At 42.8% G+C, this 14719-nt stretch overlaps 1 protein-coding gene across 1 annotated transcript in view; it reads left to right on the top strand.

Moving 5' to 3' along the window:
- The window catches only part of prima1 (proline rich membrane anchor 1), a 45652-nt gene extending 31259 nt beyond the window's left edge, over positions 1-14393 (top strand). The window contains exon 4 of the mRNA XM_065256712.2: positions 12300-14393. Coding sequence (XP_065112784.1) covers positions 12300-12399 — 100 coding nt within the window. The 3' untranslated portion in view covers positions 12400-14393. The remainder of the gene's footprint in view (positions 1-12299) is intronic.
- The last annotated feature ends 326 nt before the right edge of the window (positions 14394-14719 follow it).

Consider the following 14719-nt stretch of genomic DNA (forward strand, 5'->3'; position numbering starts at 1 on the left):
TTACTGTTGCCATAGTTGTACAAGTCAATATTCTTTCTCAATACTCCTCTTTCATATCATGTTTGTGGGTGTCTTGTTAAAGCTGTAAAAAGCATGCAACATCCGGTTGAAGCTTGCACGCTGTCATTGGCTATTGCAGCTGTCATGTCGAAGGTAGCCCGAGTAAAAGACGTAAATATCAGACATGTTTAATATATATGTATGTATATATGTATATGTATATATATATATATACCAATATATATATATATATATATATTACCAATATATATATATATATATATTTTATTTATTTATATATATATATATATATTGTATATGTATATGTATATGTTTAATAATATATATACAGAAAAAAAGAAGAAACTGAGCAAAAACAACAGGGCTTTGCACCCACAATAGGGCCTGATCCTCGGTGCTCAGGCCCTAATAATATTTGTGTGAATAATACACACATACATGTATAAATAAATATTTTTATTTATTTATGTGTTTATTTATGTTTTTTATAAAATGTATTTTTTATTTAAATGTGTTTTTATATATATAATATAAAATATTTCCAAATCTAAATAAATGCATGTAAATGTTTCTTAAATACATAATAAATGTATTTATTATGAGATTTAATCAGATCATTATCATATTTGGTCAGACTGATCTTAAGCCCTTTGCAACGATTAATTGCGAAGATCTTGACTTTTCTTTGAAGGGCGTGTTCGTGGCGGCCTTTCAAAGTTTAATGTTTCACCATGGAACAGGTAATGTACCTGTATAAATGTGTATATATATAATTTGGGATTAGGAAGGCTCCAACACGATCGGGAGGGAGCAGAAAAGTAATCGCAATGACACCAAACACTAGAGTTTTTTGGACAGAAAATCTGATGCAGTGAAACACTAATCAGGTCACGCCCCCTTTCGATTGCCGAGGGTGCAAATTGGGCTTAAAATCTTCAAGTGTGCGGCTAACCTTAGACATACACTATACGAGATAAACTAGGGCCGTCAAAAGATTTATTGCGATTAATCGCATACAAAATAACCGTTTGTTTTTGCATAATATATGTGTGTGCACTGTGTGTAATTATTTTGTATATAGAAATACACACAGGTACATTTATTATGTATTTAAGAAACATTTACATGCATTTATTTAGATTTGGAAATATTTTATATATATATATATATATAAAAACATTTAAATAAAAAATACATTTAAAAAAACATAAATAAACACATAAATAAATAAAAATATTTATTTATACATGTATATGTGTGTATTTTTCTATACATAATAGTTACACACAAATATTAATAGGGCCCGAGGACCAGGCCAAAATTACACGTTGTCCTAACTAGGTGTGATAAAAAGCAGACAATGAAACAGATCACCGCTGTGTAAATCTTTGATATTTTTTGCTCTTTGCTTGTCATGGCTGGTTGGGACAAGACGTTTTGTAAATCTCTTGGTTTCAATTTCTGCCGCATTGTTCTGTACAAGGTAGCATATTTCATGGATTATGCAACAGTGTAATTTTAAAAAAAATCCTGAGTGTTTATTTATTAATGCAGGAGAAAAGGGAAAACAAGTCCTTGCCTTGTCTTTCTCCCTCTCTCCCAAACTTCAAAAATCAGATGAGGCAGAGTTTTTTCTCAAGTGTAAATCACAAAAAGCAAGGGAAAGTCTGATAGGAAAGCCCTGCAGCCTGGAGCATCTTGTGACAGATAGCCCCTGCAGAGCTATGGGCTTGTCTCATCAGTCCTGTCCAAGAGACAGAGACTGTGTTTATCACGACAGATGAGCACAAGCTCTCTCCAAACATTTAATCAATCTTCAAGAAGACTTGTGGCTGATTTCTGGTTTTGCTTTTTGATGGATTTGTTGCTCAAGGTATGACAAATGTTGTTTTACAAGCTGAAAAGATGCAATGACAAAAAGTATTTTGACTGTTGTAGTTGCTCTGTTGGTTGGATATCATTTAATACATCTTATAAAACATGCAATTATGAATATTATATATGCTTATATGTTTACTAAAATTACTCTTAAGAACATGGTTTACTCCATTTGATATCAACTCACCTAAAGGATTATTAGGAACACCTGTTCAATTTATCATTAATGCAATTATCTAATCAACCAATCACATGGCAGTTGCTTCAATGCGTTTAGGGGTGTGGTCCTGGTCAAGACAATCTCCTGAACTCCAAACTGAATGTCAGAATGGGGAAGAAAGGTGATTTAAGCAAATTTAAGCGTGGCATGGTTGTTTGTGCCAGACAGGCCGGTCAGGGTATTTCACAATCTGGTCAGTTACTGGGATTTTCACGCACAACCATTTCTAGGGTTTGCAAAGAATGAGGTGAAAAGGGAAAACATCCAGTATGCGGCAGTCCTGTGGGCGGAAAAGCCTTGTTGATGCTAGAGGTCAGAGGAGAATGGGCCGACCTGCACAATGTTGAGGCGGATGGGCTACAACAGCAGACATTCAGATGGAAGAGTCAGAATTTGGCGTAAACCAAATGAGAACATGGATCCATCATGCCTTCATACCACTGTGCAGGCTGGTGGTGTTGGTGTAATGGTGTGGGAGATGTTTTCTTGGCACACTTTAGGCCCCTTAGTGCCAATTGGGCATCTTTAAATGACACGGCCTTTAAATGACACGGGTTTCTGACCATGTCCATCCCTTTTTGACCACCATGCACCCCCATCCTCTGATGGCTACTTCCAGCAGGATAATGCACCATGTCACAAAGCTTGAATGATTTCAAATTGGACATGACAATGAACATGAAAATGAGTTCACTGTACCAAAATGGCCACCACAGTCACCAGATCTCAACCCAATAGAGCATCTTTGGGATGTGGTGGAACGGGAGCTTGGTGCCCTGAATGTGCATCCCACAAATCTCCATCAACTGCAAGATGCTATCCTAGCAATATAGGCCAACATTTCTAAAGAATGCTTTCAGCACTTTGTTGAATCAATGCCACGTAGAATTAAGGCAGTTCTGAAGGTGAAAGGGGGTCAAACACAGTGTAAGTATGGTGTTCCTAATAATCCTTTAGGTGAGTATATCATATAAGGCCCTGCGTCGGAACGCTACATGCAGGCAGTGAATACAGTAGATCAGCTTCACACTCCTTTATCCACATATATAGTGTATGACATTTTGCATGGGTCAGCTGGAAAATTGCTCTTTATTTCGCCCTGACTGCGAAAAGCAGCCTTCATTCAACAAGTTGCTAGTTTGTGTTTTTTCCTGGAATAAACAGGTCAGTTTTAATGAGCTTAGGCCCTGTTTATGAAATTAGACTTGTCCTCTAGACAGACCCCAGAGAGCTGCAGACAGTAGATGCAGGCTCTGTAAAGGTCAGCTTGTTTTCTTTCTGTTGTCCATTTTCATTTTCCTGACATAATATAGTATCATTGATATGTGATGTGAAATCTCTCATTCAGGTACTTACTCTTAATTATCATTCAAACTTAAATGTTTACTGCAGAACTTAAAGGTGACTGCATGCTTTTTCACTTGTGGGTTTTAATGTTTTCCATTCTTTGACTCTATAGACGGTTTCAGCAGTAACAACATAAACAAAGCCTTTAGTGAAGCAAATGTAATTTCCAGGTAAACGTCGCAAAGAACCAATAACAACAGTCCTTTTAGAGTAGTTTATTGCTGAATAACAAGCTAAATACAACAAGTAGACCTTAGTTCAAATCATAGCTAAAATGTATCAAAAACTATACTGAGCTAACGTTACTGTGTAGAATATTAATGTTAACTATATAATGCTACATACAATGTTAACAACCGATCGGCTGCCCAATCTTCATTCACATTGCTGCATCTCACCTCGTCTTTAGGAAACCAAAACATTATTTATTTTCGGCAAGGTATCTGTTCCAAATTCAGTTTAGCCACCAGCCAGACCAGCTGATCTCCGGGTCTTGCGCTAGCACTTTTAGAATAGCTTAGCACAATCCATTGAATCTGTTTAGCATTGCGCTAAAAAATAACCAAAGTTTCAATATTTTTCCTATTTAAAACTTGACTCTTCTATAGTTACATTGTGTACTAAGACAGACGGAAAATGAAAAGTTGCGATTTTCTAAGATATGGCTAGGAACTATACTCTCAAACTGGCATAATAATCAAGGACTTTGCTGCTGTAACATGGCTGCAGCAGGCGTAGTGATATTACGCAGTGCCCGAAAATAGTCCCCTGCCATTGAAAGAAACCAAGGGCTTAAAATACCGAAAAATAACGGAAAAATATCAAAACCCTTTGGTTATGTTTTACCGCGATGGTCCAATCAGATTCAATGGATTGTGCTAAGCTAGGCTAAAAGTGCTAGCACCAGACCCGGAGATCAGCTAAATGGATTCCACAATGGTAAGAATCAAATGTTTAACTCTAGGGGAGCTGGAAAATTAGCATATTTTCAAAAAAGTGGAGTGTCCCTTTAAGGTCAATCAGAACATGCATGCATCTGATAAAATATTCTATAGCATTTTAAATAACTCTTTATAGTTATAAACTGTATAGGCTATTTTGTATTTTATTATGTTAGGGTCTCCTGTGGAGATTGCAGTGATTTCTGTTTTCATATTATAGGGAGCGTATTTAAAGGCAGGTGCTGAATTTCACTTCACAAGACTTTGATGCAGTTCTTCTGAATTTTGATGGTTTGAACTGGCTTTTTACCAAAAAGTTTACATTTGCTTATGGGTCATACAAAGCATGCATATAACATAGCATTTTGGCAGGCGCTTTTCTGTCTTATCGAACCCATAACATTTGCACTGCCAACGCAGTGCTCTACCAAATGAGCTACAGAAAAATTCATATTTAGAACTAAGGGTGTACTCACACTATGTATACTGTATCTTACCCGAGTATGTTTGACCCCCAAGGTACGGTTTGGTTTGTATGGGAAAATATGTCAAGAGCTCATTATTATTCGACTGATGCGCGCAGCCGAATAACACTCGCTGCTTGGTGTTTGTAGCACGGCCAGCGACGCAATGCTTCGTTCCCGTTATTTCAGGGAACCGGGGTTACATGAGTAACCTAAGCGTTCCCTTTCAAAACGGTTCACTTCGCATTGCGTCAGTTTGCTGACGCTATGGGGGAACGTAATCCCATCCCGCCGTGCATACACAAAGGACTGAGGTGCCCTTACTGGAGAGACACTGCATGTGGTGTATACATAGCTCTAGCGAGCGCAAGTGTAAGCACCATATATGAGACAGTAATACGCATACAGTGAAGTTTCTCACGCACCATGATGCATATATAATAGAGCACGAGACGGCGGGTTCCCTGAGCGCGCCGCGAGCTGTGCATGATTTATTAATAGGTAGCCATGACGGTGAGCTCGCAGCGCACCGTGAAGGCATACAGAAACGCAGTCGCGTGAATCATTAAGCCGATAAGACCTGTGCTTGTAAGGCAGGGACATCCAGGCTGTAAAATCTGACAAACGTAGACGGCGAGGACCAGCTGGCTGCGTTACAAATGTCAAAGATAGAATTCTCCGTAGACCAAGGCCAAGATGAAGCCATACCCCTCGTGGAGTGAGCTTTTCAACCAACTGGACAATGTTCATTCAGGGAGGCGTAAGCCAAAGCAATGGCTTCGACGATCCATTTAGATAGCCTCTGTTTAGTGAGCGGCATACCTAAAGAATGTTGTGCGAAGCTTACAAACAGCTGATCTGACTTGCGGTATGAGGCAGAACGGTCTGTGTATATTCTTATACCTCTTTGTTCGGGGTTTGTTCGCCGTCCGCCGGCGGGAGGGCGAGAAGTGAAACCACCTGAACTCTAAATGGCGTGGTCAAAACTTTAGGAATGTATCCCGCTCTCGGTCTAAGGATCACTTTGCTATCTTTAGGACCGAATTCCAGACACGACGGGTCAATTGAAAACGTGTGTAAATCGCCCACTCGTTTAACCGATGCCAACGCCAGGAGGAGAGCGGTTTTAAACGAGAGAGCGCGCAGGTCAGCCTGCTCGAGGGGCTCGAAAGGGGGACCGCGCAGCACTTTCAGAACCGTGGACAGATCCCAAGATGGGACCGTGTTAGGTCGCGGTGGGTTTAGTCTGCGAGCGCCTCTGAGGAATTTAATGATGAGATCATGTTTTCCCACGGTGTGACCGGCTATAAGGGCGTGATTCGCCGTTATCGCCGCCACATATACTTTAAGCGTCGAGGGCGCGCGACCGCTGTCCAGCATTTCCTGTAGAAAGGAGAGAATATGCTCCACTTCACAGGTGTTTGGGTTTAAGTTTTTCGTCGTGCACCAGTCAGAAAAAATAAACAACTTTTGAGCGTAAAGGCGCCTGGTAGATGAGGCCCTAGCTTTAGTTAGAGTATTTAACACTTGTCCTGAAAGGCGTTACGGTTGCCGTTCAGAGACCAAACGTGTAGATTCCATAGCTCCGGCTGTGGATGCCATATCGTCCCTCTCGCCTGAGATAGGAAGTCTTTCCTCAGCGGTACTGGCCATGGTGCTGATGTTTTCAGCTGCCATAGGTCGGGGAGCCACGGTTAATTGTGCCAAAACGGGGCGATCAGAATTATCGCGCATTTCGTCTCTCTTATCCTCTGAAGGACCTTTGGTAACAGAGCCACCGGAGGAAAAGCATATAGAAGACACGCCGGCCATGTTTGCGACAGGGCATCGTGGTGTCTCGAGAAGAAGATCGGGCAATGCGGGTTCTTGTCGGATGCAAACAGATCGATCTCCGCTCGGCCGAAGACGGTCCATATTTTCTCGACCGTCTGAGGATGCAGCCTCCATTCTCCCGGCGGCGGACCGCTGCGCGAGAGAATGTCTGCACCCGTATTGGCTACACCCGGTACGTGAGTCGCTTTTAACAAACGTACGTTCGCGTGAGCCCATAATAAAAGCCATTTCACCAGCCTGGATAGGGAGCGAGATCTCAGCCCTCCTTGGTGGTTTATGAACGAGACCACCATCATACTGTCCGACCGCACTAGAACGTGTTGATGTTGGAGTTTCGGTCAAAAGTGTCGTAGCGCTAAGATAACCGCCCACATCTCGAGGTGGTTGATATGTAGCTGAGACAACTGGTTGTTCCACGCACCGAAGGCGGGCTCGCCGTCACAGTGAGCGCCCCAACCCGTCGCAGACGCATCCGTAGTCACCACCGAGCTCCATGCCCGAGAGGAAAAGTTGAGGGGATGTCCATATAGAAAGCGCTTTCACGCAGCTGTACGTGATTTTGATTAATAAGCGGCCCGACAACCAAGCACGGGACGGAACTTTCGCTTTCAACCAAAACTGAAGTGGTCTCATGAACAGCATTCCCAACGGTATCTGCCATCAGACCCAGCATTTTTTGGATTTGTTTGAGAGGGATATGTGAACCCGCTTTGAACGATGCCGCCTCGCGTCTGACCGTGAGCGCGCGTTCCTGTGTAAGCCATGCCCGCATCTTTAACGAGTCGAGCGTCATGCCTAAGAACGCGATTCGCTGCGTGGGGGTGAGCAAACTCTTCTGGAGGTTGATTTTGAACCCTAAATTCTCCAAATGCTGGAGTACAACGGTCTTGTGCGCAATAATTTCCCTCTCTGACTGGGCTAGAATAAGCCAATCGTCGAGGTAATTCAATATGCGGATGCCGCTTTGTCTGAGAGGGGCGAGAGCCGCATCCGCACATTTGGTAAATGTGCGTGGTGCCAGAGATAATCCGAAGGGCAGAACTTTGTACTGGTATGCTGTCCCGTCGAACGCGAATCTTAGAAACGGCCTGTGACGTGGTGCTATCGGAATGTGAAAGTAAGCGTCTTTCAGATCCACTGATATGAACCAATCGCCCGGTCGAATTAACGCCATGATTCGTCTGGCTGCGAGCATTTTGAATGGCCGTTTGGCAAGAGCGCGATTCAAAACGCGTAGATCCAATATCGGTCTGAGGCCGCCATCTTTCTTTGGAACGAGAAAATAACGACTGTAAAAGCCTGATTCGCTTTGATCCGCCGGGACCATCTCTATCGCGTCTTTTAGCAATAAAGAACGCACCTCTTCCCTGAGGATCTGCATGCGATCGTCTGGGACAGTGGTGTAGAGAACGCCGCAAAACCGGTGTGGTCTCCGAGCGAATTGAAGTGAATAACAGTGTTGGATTACGTTTAGAATCCAGCCCGGCATACCGGGTGTGGATTGCCAAACGTGAAGTTTGACGGCGAGCGTCGATATGCTTATGGACGTTAAGCCATTTGTGTGTGTGTACAGAGGAGGAAATTTGCTCTTTTTGTGAAAAGGTAAAGAAAAAATTCGCTGTTACAGCGGGGGGGTGTCTAGCGCCCGAGGGGACTGAAACACGCAGAACTTTCGAGGGCGGGCCGACCGAAGTGGGACCAGAGCCTCTTTTCCTCCTCAGACTCTCTTTAGGGAGGCGGCGCCGGCGTCGGGTCCAGCGTGATCCGGGGACGGGGACCGGGGCGTCGATGCGGGCCAGCCGATCGTGCAGGACGTTGGCGCTTGACCTCCGGTTCAGCTCTCTGCTGGGGTTGAGCTGGTGCTGGCTTAGGGCGCTGAGCTGGCGGCGGTTTTGGGCAGCCGGTCTCAGACGCTGAGGCAGATCGTTTTGGTTGGAAATGCCGCATGGCTTGCGACGATTTCTGTGCCTCAGTGAAGCGCTGGGTGAACCCCTCCACAGCAGAGCCGAAGAGCCCCGACGGCGACACGGGCGAGTCAAGAAGGGCAACCCGATCCGTATCCTTGATCTCCGTCAAGTTCAGCCACAGATGTCCCTCCAGAACAACCAGGCTGGCCATGGCTCTTCCTACAGCCTGAGTGGCGACTTAAGTAGCGCGAAGGGCCAAATCAGTCGCGCTGCGCAGGTCTTTGAAGGTCGACGAGTCCGGGCCTGCCTCGTCCATGTCACGGAGGAGTTTTGCCTGGTATACCTGCAGCACCGCCATCATATGGAGAGCGGATGCGGCGTGGCCGTCGGCAGTGTAAGATTTTGACGCCAGGGTTGATGTCAGACGGCAGGGCTTTGACGGATGGTTCATCTTCGCTCTCCATCCGCCGGCTGAAGACAGGCAGAGATGGGCGGCGACAGTTTCCTCGAGCGGCGGCATCTTTGTGTAGCCGTGTTCGTCGGCGCCGTCCACTACGGAGAGGACGTGGGAGACGGCGCTCTGAGCTCGGGTGGAGTGGGGAGCACGCCAGGATTTGGTGAGCTCTTGGTGAACCTCAGGAAAGAACGGCGCCTGCCGTTGGCGGGATGATTGACGGCGCCCGGGCTGCAGAAACCACTCATCCAGCCGGCTGAGTTGAGGCTCTGACGGCGGCGACCACTGAATGTTGAGCTCCGCTGTAGCTTGTGTCAGGATGCGGATGAGCTCAGAGTCGTGAGGACGCGACTCGGTTGGTTCCTCAGCTGCGGCAGCGTGGGCGTCGTCATCCGAAGCCGCCCAATCCTCTAACTCCTCAGAGGATGACATCATCTCCAAGTTGTCACCGGACCCAAAGGAAACCATGCCGCTAGCACTCGGCAGAGGGCGTTGGTCCTCATGGACGAAGGTGAAGGGATGACGGCGGGGAGACAGAGCACGCGGGGGATGAGCCGGCGTGGACTCGGTCTCGGGGCGTCTTCCAGCTTCACGGCTCCGCTGCTGTTTAGGCTGGAGAGCACGGGAAGCCTTCCTTTTAAAGAAATCGAGGCGGGAGCGCAGCACCGCGATGGGAAGGAGCTCGCAGTGGGCGCAGCCCGCCTCGGTGAGTACGGCCTCGGCAGGACCCAGACAGATGACGCACTCTTTGTGGAGATCCTCAACAGGCAAAGGGGCTCGGCATGAACCGCAATGCCGAAGCGACATTATCTCAACGCACTTCTGCTCTTTTAGTTGAAATTCGCTCTTTTATTGCTCACCGGAAAGCGGCAGGGGAACACGCTGGTGTGTAGTTGTCGGCTGCAGTGCTCAGATCGATGGCGAGTAAGGGCTTCTTCTTCGAAGCAGCGAGAAGGTTCGCACTGAAGGAGAAAAGTAATGAGCTCTTGACGTATTTCCCCGGCTTATATAGGGACGTGTGCCACGCCCCGCGTTAACCAATAGGCTTCAATCACGGAGTAAACAGGAGTTTCCCCCCCATAGCGTCAGCAAACTGACGCAATGCGAAGTGAACCGTATTGAAAGGGAACTACCTAAGAACAACTTTTTCAACCTCAACTTTGACTTTGGACATTTATCCAAAGGTAAAGCGTGAACTATATATTATTATATAAAAAAAATCTAAGCAAACATTTTAATCAAATGCAATGTTTAAATTAGATTGCCGTAACCTGCAATCGGATTAAATTCAGTCGGATTGACAAAATTTTGTGCATGTAAATGTAGCCACTGTAAAAAACATATTAGGTGCAGTCTGCTCTCTTGGGTTGCCTACGCCAATCGATCTGAATAGCATGCATGATTTTAAACACACCATAAAAACTCATAATTACAATGATCTCCAACACGCATATCTGTAAGTGTAGTGTGAGTGTAAACAAGGCGTGGAGTGGGGACAATTGTACTCGGGTATGGTTTGGTCCGGTTAAGTATAATGTGAGTTCACCCTAAGGTTAGGTCTGTTTTGGAATATTAAAAATATTTTGCACTATAAAATGTGTTGATAAAAACCTCACTATGGAGCTTTTAAGGGGCACTTTTTTCTCCCATAAATCTAGTTGAGCTTCAACATACGGATATGTAATTTTATCAGTAATGTGGATGCTTGGTATTAAAGCACTCCATTAGCTTATTACTGTAGTCAAGCTACCTTTATGTGGTTCGTAGGAAATTGTGCGGTCACATTTCACACACTTTTCATCAATACAGTCTGACCTTAAAAGTTCAAGCATTAAATGCACCTCATCTAATTCAAACCAACAGTTTGCTCATTTTCATGTTGGTATCTTACAAAATGTGGATCCCCATCATCCATCTCACGATATAACCAGCTTTTACCTCAGGCATCTTCCATTAAATCAGCATGTGACTGACATGATTTAACAAAATATCAACAGATTGGATCTGCATGCGCCGCTGTTTGAGCAGCTCAGGATTTTAATCCAGTTATGAAGGCAGTTGGCTGGAGGCAGGTTGCATATTTCAAACTGTAATAAAGAATAGACGTGCTGGGGTGAATGCCACAGCTTTGAGTCTAGCGGCCATTACAGCTTGCGGGAAGTCATTTAAACTGCAAAATAACTCACTTTGATGACCTATGCTGCTGTTTATCACACAGACTTTGTTAGTGTCCAGAAGGCAACGTGCACACTGGCTTATGACACAGACGGTAAAATAAAAAAATACATTAAATATATATTAGTGATTCAAGTTTTCCTTTGCGTAAGTACTGTTATGTGCTGCAGTGGGTTTTGACAGTGTTAGTTTTGACTATTTGTGCTTTGCTTTTAGATACATTACACACATGCACTTCAGTAAATTTACTTATTTAAAGGGATAGTTCACCCAAAAATATCCTCATGTCCTCATGTCACTTAAAGGGACATTCCACTTTTTTTGAAAATATGCTCATTTTCCAGATCCCCTAGAGTTAAATATTTAAATCTTATCGTTTTGGAAGCCATTCAGCTGATCTCCAGGTCTGGCGCTAGCACTTTTAGAATAGCTTAGCACAATTCATTGAATCTGATTAGACCATTAGCATCGCGCTAAAAAAACCCCAAAGAGTTTTGATATTTTTCCTATTTAAAACTTGACTCTTCTGTAGTTACATCTTGTACTAAGATCGACGAAAAATTAAAAGTTGCGATTTTCTAGGCAGATACTGCCCGAAAATAGTCCCCTGCTATTGAAAGTAACCAAGGGGACTATTTTCGGGCAGTGCGTAATATAATAAACGCCTGCTGCAGCCAGCAGCAAACTGTCCTTGATTATTACGCCAGTTTGAGAGTATAGTTTCTAGCATATCTGAATAGAAAATTTTTTTAGTGCGATGCTAATGGTCTAATCAGATTCAATGGATTATGCTAAGCTATGCTAACAGTGGTAGCGTCAGACCTGGAGATCAGCTGAATAGATTCCAAAACGGTAAGAAACAAATGTTTAACTCTAGGGGAGCTGGAAAATGAGCATATTTTCAAAAAAAGTGGAGTATCCCTTTAAAATATCTTTGTGTTCAACAGAACAGTGTTTGTAACCAAAAAATTAATCCTAGTATTTATCCTACTATGAAAGACAATGGTGCTTCATTTCCTGCTTGATTATAAATATCAACTCTTTGTTTATGTTTTGCAGGAAACCCCTTAGAAAAGAGGAGAACGGCACAAGCCGAGGGGAGTACGCCATGAGCTCACGATGTAAGCAGCAGGTGGAAACCAATAACACTGGAGTATAGTGGCCATGCTAAAGTAAAGTAAGACATGCACAGATGAAACTCTGTATCCTACGGCACCACCATCTCTCTGTTTAAGTTTATGAGATGGGGGGAAAAGGTATGAAGCTGAATTTTAGAAACTGAAACCACGTGGTTGCCCTTCTGTGGATATAATATGTTTAACAAGAGACTACTAAATAAAGTAAGTATATAAGTAAATAGATTGGTGTGTGTAAGCAAGTATATGCAAGGTTTAGGGAAACACTGAGACTTAAAGATGCTGACAGTAAGAAGAGTATCACTAGACTCAGACTGTCATGCCCCAGAGGCTCCTCTGAGGATAATATACGACACCAACAACAAAATGAAACGCATGCACTTTCTGTTGAATGCAGTGATGTTTTCCTGTCCTAAACTTAGTCTCTGCAATGTCCCTCGTTATAAATAAAGGGTTTCCTCACTTCGTGTACATGTATTGGCCCGTAAACATATTGTTAGAGGATCCAAATGGATTGGCTCATCCTGCTTTTTGTGTACCAAATATAAATGACACGTTATGCCTGAAATTGCCCCCAATTATTTTTGCTTTATAATGTGTTACTATGCAATTGAAAAGGACTGAAATTTTGGGTTGCATGTTGTCAATACAAAGGTATAATGCTAGCACTAACATTGCTAAGTGTTAGTGGTGATTTTAGTCTGATCGTTCTATACGTACATATAATGTATATGTATATTTTAGGAGCCTAAATTACGGTGATGGCGTAGTTTACATGTAACCCCTCGTTCAGACAGCCAGTGACGTTATCGCTGTGTGTCGCTCGTCTCTTTCAATGAGGCGTTTCTAAATCTGCTTGTCATAAACAAATCAGTACCATCCACGCCAGTAACTGACGAGAGAAGGATGACGTGAACTCCACTGCTTTGTTCTCAGTGGTAGTCGCCCCCGAAATTCGCTCCACATTTGCATAAAGTTAAACTTTTCTTACCTTTCTCGCGTCGCTGGACATGCCCATACGGTCGCCAACTGTCACTTTCGCTCGTGTCGCCGGAAGTCACCCGGTTTCCATTGAAATTAATGAGATTGCGTTGGCTGTTGTTGGCTGTCTGAATGGGGCATGAGAGACAACATTATTCATACATTCAAACAAAACAACATGGATTGTTTATTAATAGTCAACTTTGTGTCATGCTATTATTATATTTATGTTAGATTTATTAAAAATGAACAGTGTTGGGGAAAGTTACTTTTAAAAGTAAATGCATACAATATTAAGTTACTCCCAAAAAAAGTAACTAATTGCGTTACTTAGTTACTTTTCATGGAAAGTAATGCTTTCGTTACTTTTTAGTTACTTTTGCGTTACTTTTTCTTGGCTAAGGCTGGATCGCTTTCAGGCCCTGCAAGTGTTTTTTATGACTGAAAAGTTCTGCATTCAGAAATTACATATTTCATCACCAAAATGTTGAGCTCTGGCCTGCCATCTCAGTTTCTGACTCAAACTGTTCCCACACATGTGTGTATGCATAAAGTGTATAATGTGACTACGTTTAGTTTAATTCAGTACATAATTTTTTTATCAAATTAATTAAACTAAAAAAGTAACTTGCATTACTTTTAAAAAAAAGTAACTGACATATTAATGTGTACATTTAAAAAGTAATGCGTTACTTTACTCGTTACTTCAGAAAAGTAATATTATTACGTAATGCACGTTACCTGTAATGCGTAACCCCCAACACTGAAAATGAATAGATACCCTTGAGGTGACCTTGCTGTGGCTGGCCAGTTCCCTACAGATGCAAATTATATCCATAATGTTAAACCTAGTAGTCAAGAAAATGAAACATTAAGTTGAAAGTGAACATTATGTACTGTGCAATTGTTTTAGATTTGAACAAAGCAATGGAAATACATGCTTTTTTAAGATGCCAGCCCAGATAGCATGCAAATCATTGAAACAATGTTAAAAACAGTTGATTTGTCAATGTTAACGGCATTGAATCAATATCAGGTTTGCACCCTCCATTAATATTGAAAAAATATTGAAATTTCAACAAATTGACATTATTGTGATCAGTATTTGCTTTAGTTGGGTCATTGACTCTTGACATTAACTAAGTTAATTTTTTATTTTCTTGTTTTAGTGTTTGTATGTGTTTATGTGGAAACACATGTGCATTGGTAAAGAAAGATGTGTTTTAAAGTTAAGTTGAAACTGATTGCTTTTTGTGAAGATGTCAAGATTATATAAAATTAAGCTGCTTTACATGATTATGTTGATCCATTTTTGACATTTATAATTGTTTTGGTTTGTAAATACACTGTGACGAGACAAAC

This window comes from Paramisgurnus dabryanus, chromosome 12, assembly GCF_030506205.2.
Source record: "Paramisgurnus dabryanus chromosome 12, PD_genome_1.1, whole genome shotgun sequence".
Classification (NCBI taxonomy): domain Eukaryota; kingdom Metazoa; phylum Chordata; class Actinopteri; order Cypriniformes; family Cobitidae; genus Paramisgurnus; species Paramisgurnus dabryanus.